The following is a 24,372-nucleotide window of genomic DNA, read 5'->3' on the forward strand; positions in this document are numbered from 1 at the left end:
GGACACACGGGGTGGACAAGATGGGCACAGAAGCAAACTCTCAGGAATGAAAAACTGGATATTTGGAAAGAGGTGGGCTTGGGGAGGGTTAGCAGAGATAGAAAATATCATGGTTTTGGATGGGGGATGATCTGAGATGATCGTGAAAAAGCTGCTTGTTCTGGAGGGAAGGATGAGATTGAAGAGAATGTGGAAGTTTGGTTCCACAGGCGGGCCAAAAAGAGGAATAAATGAGTGGAGGTGAGCAGTACTTTTGGAGTTTAGGAGTTTCATCAGAAACTGGTTGCTGGCAGACTGAATGCATCATGCAGAAACCTGGGGGGGGGGGATGAGAGAGCACGGAGAGAGCAGGGGGTACAAGAACTGAAAGGAGGTGGTCGAAGACAGAGACCGACCTGCTTGCAATATGAAAGTGACAGGCCCAAAGACAAAGCTAAATCACATGAGATTCCATTGATCTTTAAGGCCTTGGTTTCCAAGGCATCAAGGTGAGCAAGGTGTGAGGCAGGGGCACCAGCCCAGAGGGAAGAGCAGTCAGTACTCCATCAAGCTGCAGATGAAGGCCTTGTAGGTGGATAAGAGTTCAAGTGTGCCAAGGATCGACTTTGCACAATGGAGGATGCCCAGTCAGCAACTGGCTTTGGAGGGCAACTTAGAAGTGTGGTTTGCCCAAGAGAGGTCATAGCTTATAATGTAACCAAAAGTTTCAGTGACTGAATTATTTTAACAGGATTGATGTGAAAGTAGGTGGGAGGTCCTTTCAGAAAGACAGAGTGAGAGTGTGAGATTTGTCAGGATTGAAAGATATTCCGAGTGTTTGACCAGCTCGTAATTCTATGAAATTCTGCAGATGAAAGAGGCTGCTGACTGCCTATCTGAAGGATGAGGATTTTCCAGAGTAAGAGATATTGATGAAGATGAGGAATAGGACTTTCCTTCCAATCTCTACTGTACCTTCCATGGCTCCAATTTGTTCATATGGTCATGTTCTTTTGAGAGTCTAGATCAGTCTGGCTGTTGTCGGAGAGGTTCCTCAGTAACCTCAGTGTGGTGATTCACCCTGGCCGACTGGCAATAACTATCCCTCTCTCTATCGAGTGCAGCCTGTGGCTGCTGGTTGCATCATTGGTTGGGATGCGGATATGCCGCTGATGCAGTGTCCCCCTTACCAGTGCACTGGTACTCATTTTGCTGACCTCGGAAGGGTGACAGGCTGAGTTAACCTTCTGGTGTATTAATTCAGCGGCCCAACGGGGCTTGGACTCAGGACCCGAGGATCCCAAGCCGCCACACTAACCACTAAGCCAACACCAGGCTTGGCAATAACTGTAAGCTGCTCTCACTTGAAGATTGGTCCATCATCTGCACTACCCCCAATATGGATGCTGCCTGGGAATTCCTCCACAAAGCCTGCTCCCTCTCATGCACAGGTTAATCCCATCTCACTTATGCACAGAAAGATCGAAACATCTGATATGATACTCAAAATGGATAATTTGAAAATGCTAAATCTGGATTGGGTGTGGATTATTCAGCAAATTCAAATTTTTTAATAAACCTTTAGCTGTGGTATAATCATTGTTGTCCTTAGTCTTGCATTCAGCCAACTATGATATATTTTTGGCTAAGATCTCCAAATAGTTCTTGATGACAAGATTTCCTTTTAAAATACAACGATATCCAAACTCTCAGTTCTCCTTCTCCTTCAATGCATTATTTTAGTCATTCTTTTCAAGTTATTGACTCCTGTTCAATTCCACTTTTCCGACCAGGACTTCAAGAATTAGTGGCTCACTAATATCTCACCTTTCTCTCAAAATGACCAAACTCTCTTCGACTCTGTTCCTCAACATCTACCTGCAATCTTGCCGACCTTCATCGTCTTGTTTATTTTTGTTTCTATCATTTAAATATAGAATGTGCATCATAGCCACCACTTTCATTTAATCAGGACACTATCTTTTACACTTACTTGCCCCAGCTGTGTGTAGCAAGTTGCAAAAAATGTTGTGGGGTGAGGAAGAAGGCCAATGCGCAACTGTTATTAAATTATAATTAGTAGAAGTGTTATTAGAACGCAAGTCAAAAGTGATTTCAGTGAAGGAACAGTTTAGGATAACAGTGAGAGAATTTTTTTTTTTATAAAAGAACAAAAAAAAGTCATACATTGTTTGCACACCAACGGAAGTTTGGCATCATCATCAGTGCACGATCACGAACTTTACTCTGGAAAAGTTCATACACATCGGAATCCACAAAGGTTCGAAGCTATGGAAAGGAGAGAAAATGAGCATCTTTAGTCGTTACCTTTCCATGTCAATAAAACCAATGCAACTGTGGAGAAAACATTTCAAAAACTTGAAAACGTTTTTGTTCATGTCAAATTATTTAATTTCAACAAGATTCAACCCTCATGAAATCCATGGAAGGGGGGTTGTTTTTTTAACAACCAGCACAAAGTAACAGCATGCACAGGTATGACAATGACAACATATTGACTTGTCATCTCATCAATAACCAGGACATGTCATGGGTGAATCATTCTCCTGGATGGATTACATTAAAAAGTAGAGAGTTCAAAGAACACGATTCCAGTGTATTACAGGAGGGTCATGTCGTTCGTGAGGGATACATTCTTGAAAATACCCGTAAACTGCAAATCCACAAACTTAGGGGGGTAATGGGGAAAACAGAGTTAGAGACCTCAACTTTGTCCAAACTGTACTCTTAATTAGTGCATTGATTTGGTGATATATGTTTTCATCAATAAGAGTCATTAAGATCATAAATAAAGTTTATTCGATGGAGTTATTATTATTATTATTATTATTATTATTATTATTATTATTATTAGGGTACCAAGCCTACAAGGCTGGGTCACCTATTGTATTTCTTCTGTTTATTATTTTGGGGATTTTTCGCTTTAAAATTAATTTTCTCGGGAACCGTAAATCCGATCGACACATTTTCACCATAGTATGTATCTTTTTTATAGCATACTTAATTGATAACTATGACATCATAGGTCACGTGGTACAGGCACCATCTTTGAAAAACTGAAAAACTTTGGACCTCTGTATCTCCCAAATTACAAAATGGAAAAAATTGAAACTTGGCCCATGGCAAGAACGCATGTGATTTTTTTCATGACGTTATCGGTGAAGTGGTATCCCAGTGAAAATTTGACAGGGAGGCCAATTGCAGAATCACTTTGTTCTGACCAATGGCAGAATCACAGAATGGCAGAATCACGGGATTGTTCAAGTTCCAGAAGAATGCGCCTGCTCAAAGTGATTCTGCCATTGGTCGGCACCTCCTATCAGCAGGACTATCACGGTGACCGGTTCCAGATTGTGGCATATGCGCGTACTGAAGCACATTTATGTGTTCTTGAAGCCACATCATCATGATATAACGAATCCACGAAGGGGAAAGCCACAAGTGGCAAGGCCATCCTCCATGTACTTCAATTTTAACAAGATAATGATTTTAAAGATCGTTTTTGAAAAAAAATCAAGAAGTTTATTGCTCCTGAAGCAATCCTATACACTGTAATAAGACAATGGTGAGTAGCATTTGAGGAGATGGAGGCTTTCTTGATGACCATCGAATGCAGCATCATTAAGCATCGTACATAGCCATCATGGCGGCCTCTTCTTTACCCCGACACACATACCACGCCCTTTAATGCTATATATCAATATATTGCATGGCTTTTGGAGGTATTATGAAGGTGATTTGTTTTCTGCAGTCTTCAAATAGAAAATGCAATTTAAATGGAGGTTTAAAGACATTTAAAGGCATATCTACTCGAAATGGATGAGGTGTGTGTGTGTGTGTGTGTGTGTGTGTGTGTGTGTGTGTGTGTGTGTGTGTGTGTGTGTGTGTGTGTGTGTGTGTGTGTGTGTGTGTGTGTGTGTGTGTTTGTGTGTGTGTGTGTGTGTGTGTGTGTTGGTTGTTTTCTCCATTTGCAAGTTGGATGAAATGGAACGAAGCCCTCCCAGAACTCAAAGTATCCACCTCCTCTTTGGTAAGGGATCACAGTTCACAGCCAAAGCTGTTCAACATTGTTGTTCTCAGAGTTTTGTTCTAAGGGTTCTTTTCAGGATAGTCACCGAACCCCAAACTACCTCCAATTGTAGTTGGTTTGTGGTAATATTCCCGGGGATGTTTTTCAAAATCTCAGTGAAGTTCTTCTTTATTACTCCTGTTTCTTCAATTATCACCAATGCCATTTCGATGCTCTTCAGCTTCCAAGATCTCTTAATCTCATTTTTGAGGTCCTGGTATTTGGTCATTTTCTTGATTTCTGAATTATTTTAGCCATAATCGCCAGGTACTGAAATCTCAATCAGCAATGCTGTCTTCTTCTTTTTGTTCCTGAGAACAATGACCGGTCACAAGGCTTTGCTTTCTATGTTCATGCTCGATGGGATCATTAGGTCGTAGGAGAGCTTGACGTTCTTATTTTCAATGATTGCCCTTGGTTTGTGTTTCCATGAGTTTTCTGGAACTGGGATGTTGAGATTTTTGCAGATTTGCCAATGAATCACTTTGCATACTTTGTTGTGCCATTGTGTGTAAAGTTGTTCTGATAAGTTTTTTACATCCCGAAAGCAGGTGACCAGTGCTTTCTGTTTCTGTCTTGCAGAACCTACATTTGTCCATCTGGCTCAGTACCACCATCTTTTAAAATCCATTGGTGTAGTGTCCTTGATCTTGGGCATTTATTATTTGTTCTCCGTCCCAGTTGAGCTGACCTCTTATTAGCCATTCCAACGACCCTTCTTTGTCGATCCCAATTCGGTCCCTTCCTGCTCTTTTGTTGTTCTCCCAGTTGTTGGTGTATATTTGTTGATATTTATTTTAATATACTGTATTTATTTTGTCATTTTTGCAATTGTTGGGGCTGTATTTGTTGCCGTTTCATTTTCCTGTGCAGTATCTTCTATTTGCACCTATTTTTGGAACTTTCTTGCAAGGTGAGTGAGGTTGTTGTGTTCATCTTTTTCAGGTTTGTTGTGTTCATGTTTGTTTACAAATTGAATCTGATAGTCTGGTGAATAGTTCAGATACTCAGCGAGTCCTGCACTCGTTGCTCTGTGCACCTGGTTGAGTTCCATCAGGCCGCTCCCTCACTCTCGTCTCTGCAGGCACGTTCTCGGGATGCACTGGTTTTTGTAGAACATTTTGTGGAAGGTGAAGAGTTTTTTTGTTTTGATGTCTAACTTATTGATTTCTGATTGAGGCCAGTATATTATTCCATAGCTGTATTGGAACACTGGGACTGCGAGTTGGTTTATGGCTTTGATTTTGTTTCTTGGGGAGAGGTACGTTTTCAGGATTTGCTTCGTTCTTCATAGGTATTCTTTGGTGATTTTTTGTGTATTTGTTTGTGACATATTTGGTGGCCCTCTTCTACTTGTATCATGTATCATGGTATTTGTATCATGCTTTGTTTTCTTACTGCTATATTGTTGTTTGAAGGTCAATTTTTATGTTGTCTGTTTTTGTTGGTTTACCTTCTACAACTGTGCACATGCTGCACTTATCTAGTGCAGATTCTATTTGAATGTTCTCAGAGAATCATTTTCCTAGTTTTAGCTGTTCTGTCAATTTTTTGTCATTCAGTGTGAAGAGCATTGAATCATCCATGTATAGTCGGTGTGTCACCTTTCCTGTTTCTTTGGATATTCTTCTATTGGTTGTTGGGGTGCATCCATGCCCTTATTTGTTGATGAGGTTACTCAGTGGGTCCAAAGCCAGACAAAACAAGAGGGGGGAAGGACTGTCTCCCTGAAAGATCCCACACCGTATCTTCACATCGTGTATTCCAAGCTCCATTGCATTCTCAACAAGTTTGATTATTTGGGGATTGATGTATATTTGCATGCATTTTATCACCACAAATGTGGGACACTGTCTTTCTTACAGTCTATCCAGGTGGTGGACAATTTGGTTCTTCTCTTCGCATTTTGTAAGTTTCAAGTACAGCCTTGTTCAGTAATAGGTGGTCCATAACAACCTCTCTTACATCCCTTTGTTCTGCCTCCAAACCTCCATTGTTGTGTTCGATGATGGTACATCATTTCCGTAATGATTGATTCCTGTTAGAAGTTTGTATGTTGTTGGTAGGCATGCTATTGGCTGGTATTTATGACGAAGTTTGGCTTCTTCAGATTTTGGGAGGAGAAATGTGTTTCCTTCTACGAGTGACTCATCCACTGCCTTTTCCTCTTGGATCAGTTCATTGAATGTTCTGGCATAGTTATTGTGGAGAGCATCAAGTTGGTTTAGCCAGATGTTTGGAATTCCATCTGGACCTGGGTTTTTTTTTAAGTTTGGTATTTTTTGAACTTGTTTTCTAATTCTTCCTTCATCAGTAATCACTGGGGGAATTTCCTCCAGATGTTGCTTCTTCTTTCCAAGTCTGGGATCCATTCTGCTTCTTTGTTATGTTCCTTTAAAAATTCAAAAATTCCTTTCCAGATTTTTTTCTAGTTTTTCTTTTTCAGGGGGAGTTGACACATTCTGCTTTTGCTTCCCTAATTCAAGGTGGAATCTCTTTGGGTTACTCTCAAACATGTGGTTTTGTTTTCTCCTGTTGGTTGCTTCCTCAGTTTTTTTAATCTTTCTTGCTATCATTTCTACTTTGAGTTTGTTTTCAGCACCCAAGCACTCAAGGTCTTTGTCTTTGATTTGGTATTTGTTTTTTATTCTTTGGATTTTTTTAGTTTTGGACTTCTGTTTCCTTTCCTGAACTGTTGTCTAACCTAATTCCTTCCTCAGTTGCTCTCTTCGTCTCTAATCTCTGTTTCCATGGTGGGATTTTGCTTCTATTTGTAGGGACTGTTTTTTTTCCTGTTCTGGTGTTGTTTGCCCGTTGCTTTTCTTGAATGAATAGTGCTGCTGCAAAACACACGATATAGATATCCTTCAAGGGGGACGATTTTGAAATCATTTTTCTCATTGAATGGTTTGGTTTGCCTCACTAAGATTTTTGTCTATTTGGTGTTTTCCATGCAATAGAGCAATGGAGAGCCATACACATTTCTTTTCCCCTTCTCCACATCCCAGTGGGCCCCTTAACCGTGGTCTCTCTCTTAGTTTTATCAATTTCATCTCTTCTATTTTGTTGGCCAACTTTTCTTCCAACCTATACTGCTCTTCATCATCTTCACCCTCATCCTCTCCCTCATCTTTTTGCCCATCATCATCCACTTTTTCCACTGTTTTCCCCTGCGTCTGTGCCCGACTCACCTGGTCCTTGTCTCTCTTTCATGGGGACACCCTTGTTCTCTCCTTTTGCCACACTCTTTCTTTGCCACTTTTGGACAGGCTCTATATGTTTGGGTTTGGGTCCCCATCTAATTGCACAGCCAAAACTTCCTCTCGTGCCATCTTGGCCAAATTCCTGCCATCACTGTTTTCACCTTCAAACGAGGACTTAGCTCCCCTCACTCTAATATCTCTTGCCGCTTGTTACCCTGCCCTGAATGCAATTTCTTCTATTCTATCTTTATCTAGATATCTTTTATGTTGAACAAACCTTCTTAAATTTATCAAGGGGGACCCTCTCTGCCCCAGTAACCAATTTCGTTTTTTTCAGCTGGTCCCTGAACCGCTCACCCTTACCTTTCCTCCCCCGTGCCTCATGCATGGAATATATTCTGCATTTGAGGGTGACCTCCTTCTCCTCCATACTTCAGGTTTCTGTTGGTAGCTTTTGTCTCCAGAGTGTTGTCTTTGATGGTGTTGAGACAGTTAATACCCTTACAGCTTCTTGATTTGGGGCATAATCATGGCTCTTTGCAAGGTGATGTTTCTCCTCACTTGAGAAGGTGCAGTCATTATTTTTTACAGCGCACTTTCCTACTCTTGAGAGTGGTCGCACAGACATAGGGCTTCCCCTATAGGAGGCCTATGACTCTTTGCTTGGGATGTTTTTCTCCTTTTCATCAAAACAAAATATTCCGTTGTTTCCCCGTGCCTCGTCTTCATCACCTCCTCCCGTTCAACTGAACGCACAGACATAGGGTTTCCCCGATAGGAGGTCTGTGACTCTTTGCTTGAGACGTTTTTTTCCTTTTTATCAAAACAAAATGTTCCGTTGTTTCCCCGTGCCTCGGCTTCATCACCTCCTCCCGTTCAACTGAAGACCACTCTGCCCGGAGACTCGCCATACATCTCGCCCAAGACTCTGGATTGTGCATGAGTCACACTGCACCACACTGCGCTCATTTTCCCCTGACCTTCATTGCTATGGCTGACATCTGCCATCAAGGTCAATACCCCGGAATTTCCCGGCGTCACAATCAACACATCACCATGGTCTGCCTCACAGAACCTCCCCGACTCGCACACCACAGAGCCGTGCACATTTCTTTTTCCCCTTCTCCACATCCCAGTGGGCCCCTTAACCATGGCCATGCCAATCACATCCTCCATCAAACCTTCACTTCTGGCGTCCTGAGCTTCACGCGGTTCATCGGAACCACATTTGTTCACAAAGCAACATCTCAATCTATCAGACCCACTGTTAGCAATGCTTCGCAGGCATTCACGTTTCCCTATCAATTCACAGCTCCTCCCCAGCCTTATTACAGATATACTCCCCTACTACACCATAGGCCCCTACCCTCTGGGTCTCAGGATCGCCAAGTAGCCCGTTCAAGAGTCTGGTACGTACGCGATCGACACGGCAACGTACCTCATTCGTTCTCCTTTTGTTGTCCGCCTTCAGTGAAGAAGCTCCAAAAATGTCTGAGGTCCGGCAGATGTGCCGGCGGTTCGACCCACCTTACAGCATTGATTCAAATGGCAACGGGCCACATTTGTCTTCCTCTCAATGTTCGCCACTCGGGCAGAGGCTTCATCTGGGGTCCCTGCAGACTTGCCAGTGTCTCGGTCTACTTCATAGCGCCACTCACAGGCTGCAAGCTGAAGTCGATTCATAGGCCGCATTTTATATGCCGCAAACCGATGCTCCCTCCGCGATCCCTCTCGGACGCATGTTCTATGGCGAACATCGTCACTCATAGTCTTCATGGGTCTTCCCTCTCCGATTCTCTCATCGGTCGGCAAGACAGAAGTGCTCAGATCGCCTTCGGCAGTTACATGTGGGGAAGCGGCGAGAGAACTGGTGAGGCATGCCGCTCGTGTATCACTGCCAGTGTGTGTGTGAGAGTGAGTGAGTGAGTGAGTGAGTGAGTGAGTGAGTGAGTGAGTGAGTGAGTGAGTGAGTGAGTGTGTGTGTGTGTGTGTGTGTGTGTGTGTGTGTGATGTTTTTTGTGGAGTTGTACTTGAGCTTTCTGATGTGGAATGTGAGAGTAAAATGATTGTCATGATCTCCTGAGTTGATTTGGCTAACTAACTACAAAGAATGCGAAATAATTCCCACATTTTAAACTCGCGGCATGTTTAGGTGTATAGAGCAGCTAAATAGGTCTGTCCACAGCATGGCATTACAATTACAAAATAAATACCAAAAAGTACGATAACATTGCAACAAAGCATACATTAACTTATACTACTAATATTAACAACACTCGTCGTATCATTGGGCAATAATAATAATAATAATAATAATAATAATAATAATAATAAATGTATGATCCCCACCCTGGCTCAAGCTCATCTGGGCTTGGTGAAAAGGTAAGCCAATGTTTCAGCAGTATGGCAGGCAGGTATGCTACAAGATCGTTTCGATCGGACCGACGGACAGTCGCACATGAACCAATTGCTTAACCCCACTCTTCGCGATGGGTGTGTTGAGAAAATTAGAATGGCACCAACTAGAGCACACACATCCACCAGGCTGAAGAATTTACGTTTTGTTGCCCACTGATAGGCTGGATCTGCATCTGGACCTTAATCAAAATCTGATTGGCTTGTCCTTGTCACCAACACACCTCATCCACCAAGTTTTGTCATAATCTATCAACAACTTCCTGAGATATTATGCTTGATATCGTTTTTGGCCCATCTCTCAATGCTAAAGTTAATAATAATAATAATTTTTTTAAACTCTTAATAAATTAAAAATAATAATTGTATCTGGATTTGGATATTCACCAAAATCAAATTGATTCGTCCTTGACAAACATAATGCATCCACCAAGTTTCATCTGAATCTGTTCAAACTTTTTGAGATTTTGCATTGTGTATTTATCATTTTCAGCCCAATTTTTCAACGGTGAAGTCACTTAAAAAATTCTAGTAGTCGGATCCGGCTCCGGATCTTCACCAAAATCTAATCAGTTCGTCCTTGTCACACATCGAACCTGTTCACAAAATTTCATCCGGATCAGTCCACAAGTTTTTGAGACATCCTGCACACAAACAAACAAACAAACAAGCAGAGAGGGGTGAAACCATAATCTCCTTTACCTTCGGTGACAGGTAAAAATTAAATAATTCTGGCTGCCAAACCATGCGTCCGATCAGGTTGAAATGTAAATCACTATTGGATCATAATTGTGATGATTCACTTCGATAGATGAAGCGGTTTAAGAGAATTTTTTTTTTAAAGATTTTTTGCTTAATCCAATATGGCTGCCAGACCATGTGATATCAAATATTTGTGAACACCTTGGTATCCCAAAGGCTTGGGGAACATTTGTGTGAAATTTTCCCTCGTTCTGTCCAGCTGTTCTGGAGAATATTTTTTATAAGTTTTTGGGTAAATCCAACATGGCTGCAAAACCATGTGACCTATGACATCACATGTGAAAGTTTTGTACCTCATGGATACGTGGTCATATGTGCAAAGTTTTGCCTCGATCTACTCAGCCATTTCGGAGATTTTTGAAGATTTAAAAAATAAAAAATAAATAAAAATGGTTGCCGATTCACGTGACCGATGATGTCAATTTTTTTTCAGTGGACCAATTTATCCCCGGATGACCATCAAAACATTTTATACTGATCGGATGTAGCATTCTACATATGCAATTATGACGTCATAAAACATAAAATCACACTTATTCCCCATGAGGAGTAGTTGCCATGTGCCAAGTTTCAATTTTTTTCCATGGTGCGGTTTCAGAGATACAGAGGTTCAAAATTTTTCCCAACATGGCTGTCATTCTACATGAGTACTCGCTCCGATGGTGAAAATTTTGTCGCAATCCGACAGGCAGCTGTGGAGAAAAACATGTAAGTTCTGTACGGACAAACAAACAGACAAACACAATACCCTCCTCTCTGGTGAGGGTAATGAAAAATCACTGAGTAACACTTTGATAAATGGAATGGCTGTCGGTAGAGCGCATACCTCCACCAAGCTAAACAGTTTACATTTTGTAGCCTATGGATAAGTTGGATCTGAATCTGGACCTTCACTAAAATCAAATTGGCTGGTTCTCATCACCTATCCAACTCATCCACCTCAATTCGTTTTAATTTGTCCACAAACGTTTTGAGATATCAAGCTATACATAGATTTGGCACCATCGCTCAATGGTGAAGAACCACTGAAAAAAATTTAGTAGTCGGATCCGGATCTGGATCTTCACCAAAATTAAGCGTTGCTGTCCTTGTCTCGTCACCGCCAAACACAAAAAAAATCAGAACGATTGCTCGAAAACTGTGGGCAAAAATCTTGACAGACAGACAGACGAACAGACATCACAACAGACCAACATACTTGGCAAAAATGTTTTCTGCCAAGTAATAACGCATGCAACCAACCAATATACGAGGTGTGTTCAAAAAGTATCCAACCTTAATTTTTCGTGCGTAAACAAATGAAGCTAGGGAGGCGTGGTTTGGTGCACATATGTAGGCGATCCTAATTTGTATGCGTGAATATTTTCCCGCCTGCAGAAGCTGTCAGTCGCCGACAGACCGCCGATGAGTGAGGAAGTGTAAGTGAGCGCCGTCAGATTTTCATTTTTGACAAATGGGGAATTGACAATTTTGGGAGGAGGGTTGATTTAATCAAGCAACATCTTTAAAGAGCATATACATTGCTAGACTATTAAATTCACATGATATTTCACTATTCTTTGTATAATGTTGCTGAAGTGACATTTTACATTATGTGGAATTTCAGTGTGTACCTGCTGGTCAAGTATAATTAGATCAGTATTATTTGATTCTTCCTCAAACAAAGCATACCTGTGTATCCAGCAATGAGAACAGGTTGGTTAGATTTTCCTCACTATTAATGGTTGGTGCAGGACATATTGGGCAGTCAAGGTCAGCAATGTTTTTCTCCTTGATAATGCAGCTGAAGTGGCTCTTGTAGCATGACTCACAAACACTACATTCACAAAATATGATGTCGATCATCTGGAAGAAAATCACAAAACATAGACTCAACATATGCAACTTCTCAAGCTTGTGCAGCACCCACCGAGAGTGGAATTTTAGCCTTGTGAAGGGCAAGCTCTGTCAAAAATAAAAATAAAAATAAAAAACACCAGCTGGAATTTCGGGGTACATGATAGAGAGTGTTTTACCTGTTTCAAAGGACAAATACATAAAAAGAGAGAGAATGAAACAATAAATTGACAAACTGTTGCTGATATATTATATCAAATATAACATGGTGATTTTAAATATGCTAGATCTTCATTAAAAGCTTTATTCAACTTCAATGAACTTCATTAAACTAAAATAAGACAAATTAAAACGAAAATAAAACGAAGATCATCAACTCAGATTCAGACTCCACCTTGGACATGCTGCTTCAACTCTCCCAACAAAAGGATGGAGGCCCTCGATATCAGAGCCATCTCCCTGGACATGTCTCAAGCTTTTTATAGAATCCTGCCTTGCTTTCCAAACTGTCTGCCTATGGAATTCAAGGACAACTCCACTCATGGATTACTCACTTCCTCAACTCTCGTAACCAACCTGTGGCTCTCGACGGAACCCTTTACTCTCCTCTCCCTGTCAAGGCTGGAGTACCACAAGACAGTGTTCTTGGTCCCATCTTATTCCTAATTTTCATCAATGAGCTCACTGACTCCCTGGAAAAACCTCTTTATCTATTTGCTGAGAACTCCACTCTTTTCCATGACATCCCTCATCCTTCTGACAGACAGACAGCAACAGCCTCTTCTCTCTCTTCAGACCTTGGCAAAATTTACAAACTGGTCAAACACTTGGAATATGTCAAATATCTCCCTCGCCCTCTCTCTCTCCCTCCATCCCTCTCACAAAGGACCGTACTGCAAACCCTCCTACCTACTTTCTCAACAACCATCTCAAAAAGGTTCAGTTACTCACACTCTTGGGTCTCACTCAGCCATTGTGCAAGCCACATATTTCAAAATTTGCTTCCAAAGCCAGACGGTGACTGGGCATCCTCCGTCATGTGAAGTCCTTCCTTGGCACACCCAAGCTCCAATATACCTGCAAGGCTTTCATCTGCAGCTCAATGGAGTGCTGCTCTCCCCTCTGGGCTGACCCCCTTTCCTCACGTCTTGCTCAGCTTAACACCATGAAAACAAAGGCTTTCAAGACATTGGAATCTCTCGTGATGACGATGAGTCTATGGGTCGATCACTTCACCATCGCTGACAGGTCGGTGGTCATTGTCTTCTTCCACCTCATTTCTGGTCGTGCACCCTCTGCCCTCTCTGTGCTTTGTACCCCCAGGTACAAGGTATCTGCAGGATGCATGTGGTCTGCCAGCAAACCCCTCCTTGTGAAACTGCCTCAATCCAGAACCAATGCTCACCTCCACTCATTTATTCCTTTTTTTTTCTCCCGACCTGTGGAACCACATTCCATATTCTCTTCAATCTCATTCTTCCCTCCAGGACTTCAAGACAGCTGTTCACCACCATCTCAAATCATCATACAAAACCATGATATTTTCTACACCAGTTAAAACCAACCCCACCACTCCCAATATTTTACTTATGTAAACATATTGTCCACTGATTGTGTTCTCCCCAAACCCTCATTGTTACCTGCATCCATTGTTTGTCCGTCTCCAGCTACTTTCTCCCTCTGTCCTGCTGTTGGCATTTCCCCTTTGTCCTGTTGTTTTTGCAATAATTACAAGGAATTACACACAGGAGGAGGCAATTTGGCCCATCATGCCTGAACCACACCAACACCAGATTTAATAAATCCATCAATACCCCCTTCCCTTCAAGTGCAGCCTTTTGGCTGCTGGTTGCATCCTTTTGTTATGTTGTGTTTTGATCTGTGCTGTCTTTTTCTTCCACAAGCCTTGACTATATGTTAAAAAATAAAATAAAATAAAATAAAATAAAACTTAGTTGTTATTTACGTATATTTTTGATTTAATACCAAAATGTTAAAACAGATCTGCCGTTCTCAGGGTAGTACTAGCAGAGGGCACTGTAACTGAGAGCTTATCCTTTGGATGGGGATAAAAAAAAAAATCTCAACTGTATTTAGAATTTTCCTGTGCCATCCCTACATATGGAGTACGATCATACTCCATGATAACGAACTAGTTTAGCTCATGAAGGCTGGTTGTCCACCTGAATTGGCAGACAGATAGAATAATGGATGGAATCAACAGAATGTTATTGGGGTAATCTCACTGCTGTGGTAAGCAAGGAGGGCAGATGTTTTAGCCGTTAACCCTCCATAGGAATAGAAGAACATGAAAGGTAATTCTCCAAATGAGTATCAATGCCTGAAACGTCAGCTTCTTTTTGCTTCTGACGGATGTTAGCATACTTCAATCAACATTCCAATGATTCCATTCATCATTCAACTGCATTTTGGTTGTAGATAAAGATCCCCCGTTGTATCTTCTCATAAGAGGAGGCAAACCCATGTCGATGCACCGGATAAATTCCAACCCAAGAGTATAAATGAGATATACAAGTTTGTTTTTAATAAAAGGGATGTGGTTGTTTAGCTAAATTAAGTGAATGGTAAGAATGGGGTTAGGTAATTCAGGATAAGTGAAAATAAAAATCAAGTTCATTATCCTCACCAAAGGAGAGGAAATTGCATTTGGTCGTTTGTTTTTGTTTGTTTGTCCACACAGAAACTTTCGTGTTTTTCTTCGCAACCGCTTGTCGGATTGATGCAAAATTTTCACCATTGGAGCGCCTACACATGTGCAATGTTTTAATGATAATTATGACGTCATTGCTCACGTCATGTGGCAGCCATGTTGGAAAAAAGGAAAAACTTTGGACCTCTGTATCTCTGAAACCGCACCATGGAAAAAATTGAAGCTCTGAAACCGCACCATAGAAAAAATTGAAACTCTGAAACCGCACCATGGAAAAAATTGAAACTTGGCACATGGCAAGCACTCCTCACGGGGAATGAGTGTGATTTTTTGTGACGTCATAGGCGCCTTCATTATAATATCATAATTACATACATAGAATGCTACTCCTTATGAGTATGAAAATTTCTGTGGGTCATCTTTTGTGTGCTGGCATGTTACATAAATTGGTCCAAAGAAAAAAATTGATGACATCGGTCATATTGTTCGGCAGCCATGTTGTTTTTATTTAAATAATAATTTTTAAAACTTTCAAAAAAAACTTTCTCTCAAAAGGCTGAAAAGATTGAGGTGAAACTTTACATGTATGATTGCCTATCCATGAGGAACAAAACTTTCACACCTATGACATCATAGGTCACAAGGTTTGGCAGCCATGTTGGATTTACCCTAAAACATTTTTTTTTTTTACTTCTCCAGAATGACTAGACAGATCGAGGGAAACTTCACGCACATGTTCCCCTAGCCTTGGGGGATACAAGGGTGTTCATGAATAATATAATTGATAGGTCACATAGTCCGGCAGCCACGTTGGATCAAACAAAAAAATAAAAATAAAAAATATTCCTCTTGAACCACTTCATAGATTGACGTCAAACTTCATAATTATGATCTAATAGTGATGGGGAATATACGTTTAAAATTTCAATCTGATCGGATGCATGGTTTGGCAGCCAGAATTATTTAAGTTTATGATCTTGGTTCTTTTTGATGTTCTTTATTTTGAATAAGGTTCAATTGGCTGCATTTGGGTAGGTTTGACGATGGAGGAGTAGCACACGAAACCTGAATCCTATCCAAGTTCCTCCTGATGACTTCATCCTTGATTTTTTGCTTGTTTGGGTTCCTTCTGATGACTCCAAAGCAGTGCTGTATGGATTTGGTCTTCCATTTGATTTGAATTGAATTTATTTTAATCCCATTCTGAATTCAAATGAATAAAAATAAACGTCATGGGGCCATGGGTCAGGGTAAAGTGTTGGATCAAAGCTGGGTTGTATCAAAGCGGGGATGTCTTGGTACCCGGTCATCACTGCCAACAGTTATAAAGTGGCAGTTCTAGTTATGTCTCATTAATTATGAAACATGCCAGTACACAAAATGCACACAAAACTACACGAACACCACACAAAACAAGTCCTGACAAGGGTCTTTCTAATAATTTTTTGTATACAATGTCGAGGCTCAATGTATACAATGTATAAGAAATGACACACAGATCGTACAACATAGTCCATGGGCCCAGGCCAGAAATTCCACTTGTCGGTACCATCTAAGGAAACCAATCCGAGTTATGATTTTTGAATTGGTGTATATATATATATATATATATATATATATATATATATATATATATATATATATATCATATTTTGATGTGATAACCATTGCAGACTGGCAGCTTATTGGTAGTTATCATCTCTGGAATGTACCCACCCTCTGCATAATGAAAGCGAAAAGGCAAACAAATCTGGATATCCTGAGCTGTTATTGAATGATATTATCAAGCTTCTGGGTCTCACTATCTGCCATGACCTTTCCTGGGAAAGTCACATTTCCAACCTTGCCTCAAAAGCCAGTCGCCGACTGGGAATCCTCCGTCGTGCAAAGTCCTTCCTCGGCCCTCTTGAGCTCCTGACCACTTACAAAGCTTTTGTCCGTAGCCTGATGGAGTACTGCTCTCCCCTCTGGGCTGGTGCTCCTGCCTCCCACCTTTCTCGACTTCACGCTGTCGAAACCAGGGCTTTTAAGATCATTGGCATCTCCCGCAATGAAGCTGAGTCTTTGGGCCTCTCACTCAATCACCGCAGGTTGGTCGGTGGTCTTTCTGTCTTCTACCGACTCCTCTCCAGCCTTGCCCCGCCTGCACTCTCTGCGATTTGTCCCAACCACATTTCCACAGGGCGCTCAAGGTCCGCCAACAACCCCCTTCTGGTAAAACTACCAAAATCACGAATCACTGCTCATCTTCACTCTTTCATTCCTCTTTTTGCCCGCCTTTGGAATAAACTTCCTCACTCTATTCTTTGCCATTCTTCCCTTCAGGCTTTCAAAACAGCTGTTCACCACCACCTCTTATCTTCCCCCATCCAAATCCTCGATCTTTTCTACCCCCGATAATCCACCCAAGCCCACTTCCTTCAATTCTCCTGCTTTCCTTCCTGAAAGTCCCTTTAATGTCCATCTTCCCCTCGCCATGTTCCCCGTCCCATCCCCATCCCTCTCCCTTCCACAGTTCACCTGTGTCTGTTCCCCAATGTTTTGTCCCTTCCACTCCCGCCCCTCTTGTCTCATGCCTCCTTGCTGTGAGTTGTGTGTTAGCTCTCATACGAGCCTCGACCAAGGTATACAAAAAAAAAAAAAAAAAAAAAAGTGTCAATAGTCCATTGTGTGATTTTCCCCCAAAACGTCAATATCTCAGAATGGTAAAATGGTAAAAATGCATACATACACAAAGCATAAATACATACACTAGGCTGCTCTTCTGGAACGGTTATCACATATTGAAATAATCATATAGTCCCTACCAATAACTTAGTAGCCCAAAACTTTGGTTTCCCAGATGGTACCGATATATGCCTGGGCCCATGGACTAACAAGGCGAGCAAGAGACAAGAGGGGCGGGAGAAGGAAGGACTAAACAGTGGGGAACAGAGACATTAGGAGATCTGTGGAAGGGAGAGGGATGGGACGGGGAACATGGGGAATAGATGGACACAACAGGGACGTTAAGGTCCTTACACGACAGGGAACTTTTGGGAAGGAATGCAGGGAATTTGAAGGAGGTGGGTTTGGGGTGGATTAACGGGGGTAAAAAAGATCGTGGATTTGGATGGGGGAAGATAAGAAATGGTGGTAAACAGCTGTTTTGAAGACCTGGAGGGAAGAGTGGGATTGAAGAGAGTGTGGGAGTTTGTTCCGAAGGCAAGAAAAATGAGGAATGAAAGAGAAGGTGAGCAGTGATTCTTGATTTTGGTAGTTTTACCAGAAGGGGGTTACTGGCAGACCATCAGCGCACTGTGGAAATATGGGGGAGACATATCGCAGAGTGAGCAGAAGGGGGGAGGCCGAGAGAAGATGGCAGAAGGCAGAAAGATGTGGTGAGAGAGTGAGAGACCCAAAGACAGCCTCATCGCGGGAGATACCAGGTCAGGTCAGGTATGGGAGCATGTGCCACAACAGCGCGTCGCAGTGTCCACTTTCCGCCGGTACTCCAGGGGCCTCTGTCTGGCTTTCCCCCAGGCAGATGCCAGGCCCATCTCCATCTCCTTGAGATGCTGATCAACCTGCTGCAACCACGAGGCACGTGGTCGGCCCATTGGCCTCCTCCACCCACGAGACTCCCTCGCTGAGAGAATCTGGTGAGCAGGATCAGCGTCAGGAAAATGAGCCACAGGTCCATACAGCCGCAAATGACGCTCACGGAACATGCAGGTAACAAATCTCATCCGAGTCTCTCTCAGCAACCGCTCATTGGACACAAAATCTGACCAGTGATAGCCAAGGATTCTCCGAAGAGACCTGGTACCAAAGGAATTAAGTCTCCGTCTCAGATCCTTGGTCAGAGTCCAAGTCTCGCATCCATAGAGCAAGACTGGAAGCACCAAGGACCTGAAGACTCGGACTTTCGTCCTCCCGCACAGGTACCGGCTGCACCACACTCCATGATCCAGTGAATCCATGACTCCCCAGGCCCGACCCAGACGTCTATTGACCTCTGACTCATAGCCAGTAGAGACATGAATATCACTGCCAAGGTAAGTGAGATACCAATGATCCTAAATGCCTTGGTTTTCACAGCATGAAGCTGAGAAGGGTGAGAGGCAGGAGCACCAGCCCTGAGGGGAGAGCAGGACTCCATCAGGCTGTGGACGAAAGTTTTGTCTGTGGTCAGGAGCTCAGGTGGGCCGAGGAAGGACTTTGCACGACGGAGGATTCCCAGTCGGTGACAGGCTTTGGAGGCCAGGTTGTAAATGTGGCTTTCCTAGAAAAGATCATGGCAGATAGTGAGACCCAGAAGCTTGAAAGAAAGAACTTCTTACAGAGGATTGTTGAGAAAGTGGATGGGGGGGGGGGTTCTAAATGGTCCTTTTGGAGAGGCAAAGTGAGAGTGTGAGATTTGTCAGGATTGAAAGACATGTTCCACGTGTTGGACCATCTTCTGATTTTATCTAGATCTACTGAGAGTGAAGAGGCTGCTGCTTGCCAGTCTGAGGGATGACAGATGGCACGGCAGAGGGTGGAGTCATCAGCAAAGAGATAAAGAGGATAAGTTGGTGAAATCATTGATGAAAACCAGAAAAAGGACAGAGCCCAGAACACAGCCTTGAGGAACTACAGCCTGGACAGGAAGCAGGGATGAGAACTCCATTAAGGGCCACACGTTGGCTGTGACAGGAGAGGAAACCTGTAAGCCGTGAGTGGAGATGGCCTTAACTACCATAGACAGAGAGTTTAGTGAGCGGGGCAGGGTACCAGACTGTATAGAAAGCACACGCTATGTCTCGGCAGATTGCTCTGATTTCATGACTGGCATCGAGTACCGCCATCCATTGTTGGGAGAGCAGAAGCAGCATATCCAGGGTAGAGCGACCTGGTCTGAATCCAAACTGATGATTGGAAATTAAGCCATTGGAGAAGAGGAAGGATTTCATGTCTGAGGCGATGATGATTCTTCAACCTTACTGATGATTGGGAGAAGGCCGATTGGTCTGTTGTTGCAGGGATCTGTTTTTGCACCTTTCTTATGCAGAGCGGTAATGTTTGCTGATTTCTAAGCAGATGGCAGATGACCTTGAGCAAATGAGAGGGTGAATAGAACAGAGAGATGGTGAGCAAGAGCAGCAGAGCAGCTTTTTAGGACACATGAGCTGATTCTGTCTGGACCGGTTGCAGAATCTGAGTCGAGGTTTGACAGTAAACTCTTCACATTGTCAGGAAAAAAAAGAACACAAAGTCCAGAGACAGCTGGTGTGACTGGGTAAGATGGGTGCAGAAAGTGATGGGTTTGGGACACAAGATTTAGAAGCAAATACGGAGTTTAGGCATTCAGCCTTTTCACGTGTGGTGTTCAGTTGTGCGGCCATTTGAGGTAAAGGAGGCGATGGAAGGGGAACATACACCAGAAACAGACTTCACTAGATTGCATCAGGATTTGGAGGAGGGAGACAGGTTGGAGAGTTCAGACTTGAGATTACAAGGATGTTGTTTTCTGGCTCTCCTGAGGGTAGATACACACTTGTCCCAAGCTTTGAGGAAGGAACCGAGATTGCCTTCAGTTGGATTTGCCTTCCATGAGACAAAGACAACTTGTTTCAGGGCAACTGCCTCACCACAAGCTTCAATGTACTTTCGGCGGGAGGAAAGGTCAGACAACTGAAGATGAGAGGGGATAAATCTGTGCATGAGGGAGAGCAAGTTTGTTTGAAAGAATTCCCAGGATGAGTTGATGTCGGAGAAAGTAGCGATAGGAGACCAGTCGAGAAGTTTGATGGCTGCTTGGAGACCCTGCCAGTTGGCCCAAGTAAAATTCCAGACTCGACGGCGCTGATGTGGTTCTCTAATAACAGCCAGAGAGATATCTACTTTGACAAGCACATGGTCAGATGAACCGATTGGAGTGGAGGAAGAACAGCAGATATTTTCAGGTAAATTTGTCAAAATCAGATCCAGAAGAGATGGAGTATCATTGGTTGTATTGAGATCCGGGTCGGAAAGTTGACCGATTGAGTCGCAGATGTCTTTTGCTGAAGTGCCATGACAGGTGAGATGGGTACCCATGCCCATATCGAAGTTGGTCCATGTTTTCAGTGCGAGATGTAAATGGAGTAAATGGATTCTGCAATCTCTGATTGCGCTTTTTCTTGTTTAGTGTTGCGGTGGCTCAAATGTGATGGCCAAATGGCCTCCTCTTGTATCCAACCAAGTTCCCTTGCATGAAAAGGAGTCAACCTGTTTACCCTGAAAAAAGTCAAATACATGACTTATTTTCCAATGGCCTCAAGGAGGTCGTCAGTGGGACCCATGGGAAGCATTTACACCACTTTGTCCACCCCGACCCGTATATCTTCATGATGTAAATACTGAGCCTGGTGTTGGCTCAGTGGTTAGGGTGGCGGCTTGGGATCCTAGGGTCCTGAGTTCAAGCCCCGTCGGCCGCTGAATTAAATACACCAGGGGGTTGACTCAGCCTGTCATCCTTCTGAGGTCGGCAAAATGAGTACCAGTTCCAGTGTGTGTAATGGTAGAGGGGCACTGCATCAGCGACATAGTCGCGCCTCAAGAAATGATAGCTACCCCGGCAGCTAAGCTGCCATACGACCACCACCATGATGTGGATGCAATTAATTTAAAGAAATAGGATGGTTTCCCAAATACCACAATCAGCATTGATCAATAGAAACACTTTAAAATATTGGATATACTTTATTGAAGATTCAAACTTAATGTGAAGTGCGATTCAAAATAATGATAATGATCATGATAATGATCAAATCACAAAAAAAAACAAAAAAACATTTTCATTGTCACCAAAATCTGAGCTGTTGGAATTTCTATATGTGGGAGAATTGTGTGTTCAGCCAGTGGGTCGCACAGAGAGCTCAGATGGCAGAGCACTGGTACGGTTCACCGGAGGATCTGGGTTTGATTCCTGGTGTAAGTGCAGTTTTCCCATATTTACATATTATGTGTGTTTGCCTGTTCATTTATATAATTACATTTTAGTAACCTCACAAACATAGATAAACCTAATTTTGAAGACAAAAAATATGGTGTTTATGCGTATGACTGCCAAAGCGATGAAGTATAACAGCAACTTTAATAAATTAAGAAGTTATGAACTCGTAACAAGCAGTAAGATGAACTGAAATAGTAAGTGGTTTTAAAAGGAAGTATAAAGATAAGTAAAAACTGAGGGACATGACGAACCTTGTGTACAGGGTAAGTGTCACTGCATACAAGGCACTCTTTTTGGAGGTAACGTATGGCTGACACGATATCTGTACAAGAGTGAACAGCTCTGACCACGTCATTCACATCAGTGTCCGGAACACGATTCAATATTTTGCATGCAAGCATAGCACGACCCCAGCTGGGCAGGTCATAGAAGGCCAGCAGATGACGCATCTGTCGCTGCAGAAAGAAGAAAAAGTTGAATAATTTTCACAGAATGGACAATTTTTGAAGCACCACTAGATATTATGCATGCACAACTATTACACTCATGGTAGAGCAAATAGGCAAAGACATATTGCTGCATCACATGCGAGTTCAATGAAAATGATTAATTAAGTTCTCCGATTTGGACAAACACCGTGACGATACAGTCGCTACACTATCATGATAGCAGCACCAGAAGGGCCCCTTGCAGTGCAAGGATGCTAAGATCAAATGCTGTCACAAGCAGATGAAAAGCGAAGCTCCCGACTAGCTCCAGCTACTTGGTAACTTTGAAGCCTTACGGCTATATAGTGGTTATTCCGAACAAGCAAAGCAAAAATCAGCGTGAAGCAATTGGTTCATGTCCTCCATCCGTCGTATCAATTTATGATTGAGAAACAGCTTATTCAAAACGAATGTTATATTTTGAACACAAATCGGAACGTACAGTGGCCTGTAAAGGTATTCACCCCCTCCAAACTTTTCATATTTTGATGCCACCTGAGCATATTTCATGATGCTTTCAGATCAAACTTAATATATGTGGAGTTTTCACAAACTACTCCAAAGTGATAAAACTAAATATACCATCAGAGATGGGGAATCCCCTGCCATTGAATGAAAAAGGTCATACATATTCGAGATAATGAGGGAGGTGAATTGGAAACAAGACACCATTTGGTCATCATCTCGAAAAAGTTCCCCAGGGGTGAGGAACGTAGTAACCAAAAATAATTGAAATCAGATAAGCGGTTTTCCATTTATTACAAGAAACATTTTTTCAAGATGGCCACCCCAGTCGGCCATCTTGGATCCGGCCACGCCCAAAATCAATAGGGTTCTTCCTTTTCAGGTGGTACATGTGTGACTCAAATTTCAAATCGATATGGCAAAAAACATTTTTTTCAAGATGGCCACCCCAGTCGGCCATCTTGGATCTGGCCACGCCCAAAATCAATAGGGTTCTTCCTTTTCAGGTGGTACATGTGACTCAAATTTCAAATTGATATGTCAAAAAAACATTTTTTTGAAGATGGCTGCCCCAGTCGGCCATCTTGGATCCGGCCACACCCAAAATCAATAGGGTTCTTCCTTTTCAGGTGGTACATGTGTGACTCAAATTTCAAATCGATATGGCAAAAAACATTTTTTTCAAGATGGCCGCCCCAGTCGGCCATCTTGGATCCGGCCATGCCCAAAATCAATAGGGTTCTTCCTTTTCAGGTGGTACATGTGACTCAAATTTCAAATTGATATGTTAAAAAAACATTTTTTTGAAGATGGCTGCCCCAGTCGGCCATCTTGGATCCGGCCACACCCAAAATCAATAGGGTTCTTCCTTTTCAGGTATACATGTGTGACCAAAATTTCAAATCGATATGGCGAACAGTTTATGAGTTATCGCACTCACAGCGAAAATGTTGACGCCGGGACGGACGGACGGACAGCCGGACGACCTGGGTGACAACAATATCCCCTTTCCGCCACGCGGCGCGGGATAAAAATGAAGATAAAATGTGAATAAGTTTTATTAACAGAAAAAAATCAGATGATTCTCATTTGCACAAGTATTCAAACCCTTTGCCGAATTAACCCGAAATCACTTCAGGAGTAAATTGTTTGTTTGAAAGGTTTCAAAATAAGTGCAATAGGTTTCACCTGTTTGTAATCAATGGGTTCACTTATAAATTAAGCTTCACCACTTATCTTCAGTGGCCTGCAAAATTATTCACCTTCTACCAAGAATGCCACATTTGGATTAATTATGAATTATGTGGAAACAATTTTCCCAAATGAAAATTTTATTTATGACTGAAGAGATCAAATGAAACACTATTATAGTTGAAGGAGGTTACATGTTAGGAATACCTGTAAAAAGCATGTACAAATCAAGATTCACTGGTTGTAAACGTATTCAGCCCCTTCGGGCATCAGTACTGGATGGAAGCACCTTTTGCAGCAATGACTGGTGCGAG

At 42.4% G+C, this 24,372-nt stretch overlaps 1 protein-coding gene across 4 annotated transcripts in view; it reads right to left on the bottom strand.

The window, feature by feature from the left end:
• Positions 1 to 24,372, bottom strand: part of RNF31 (ring finger protein 31) — a 155,504-nt gene that overhangs the window by 95,368 nt on the left and 35,764 nt on the right. For all 4 annotated transcript variants that reach the window (XR_015061278.1, XM_085893481.1, XM_085893482.1 and 1 more), the window contains exons 3-5: positions 22,166 to 22,369; positions 12,121 to 12,294; positions 2,167 to 2,268 (exon numbers count right to left, since the gene is read on the bottom strand). Coding sequence is in view for 3 of the 4 variants with exons in the window: in XM_085893481.1 (XP_085749607.1) it covers positions 2,167 to 2,268; positions 12,121 to 12,294; positions 22,166 to 22,369 (480 nt within the window). In the remaining variant the exon portion in view is untranslated. The remainder of the gene's footprint in view (positions 1 to 2,166; positions 2,269 to 12,120; positions 12,295 to 22,165; positions 22,370 to 24,372) is intronic.

Source organism: Eptatretus burgeri, chromosome 8, assembly GCF_056783735.1.
Source record: "Eptatretus burgeri isolate ZD-2024b chromosome 8, Ebu_testis_v1, whole genome shotgun sequence".
Taxonomy (NCBI): Eukaryota; Metazoa; Chordata; class Myxini; order Myxiniformes; family Myxinidae; genus Eptatretus; species Eptatretus burgeri.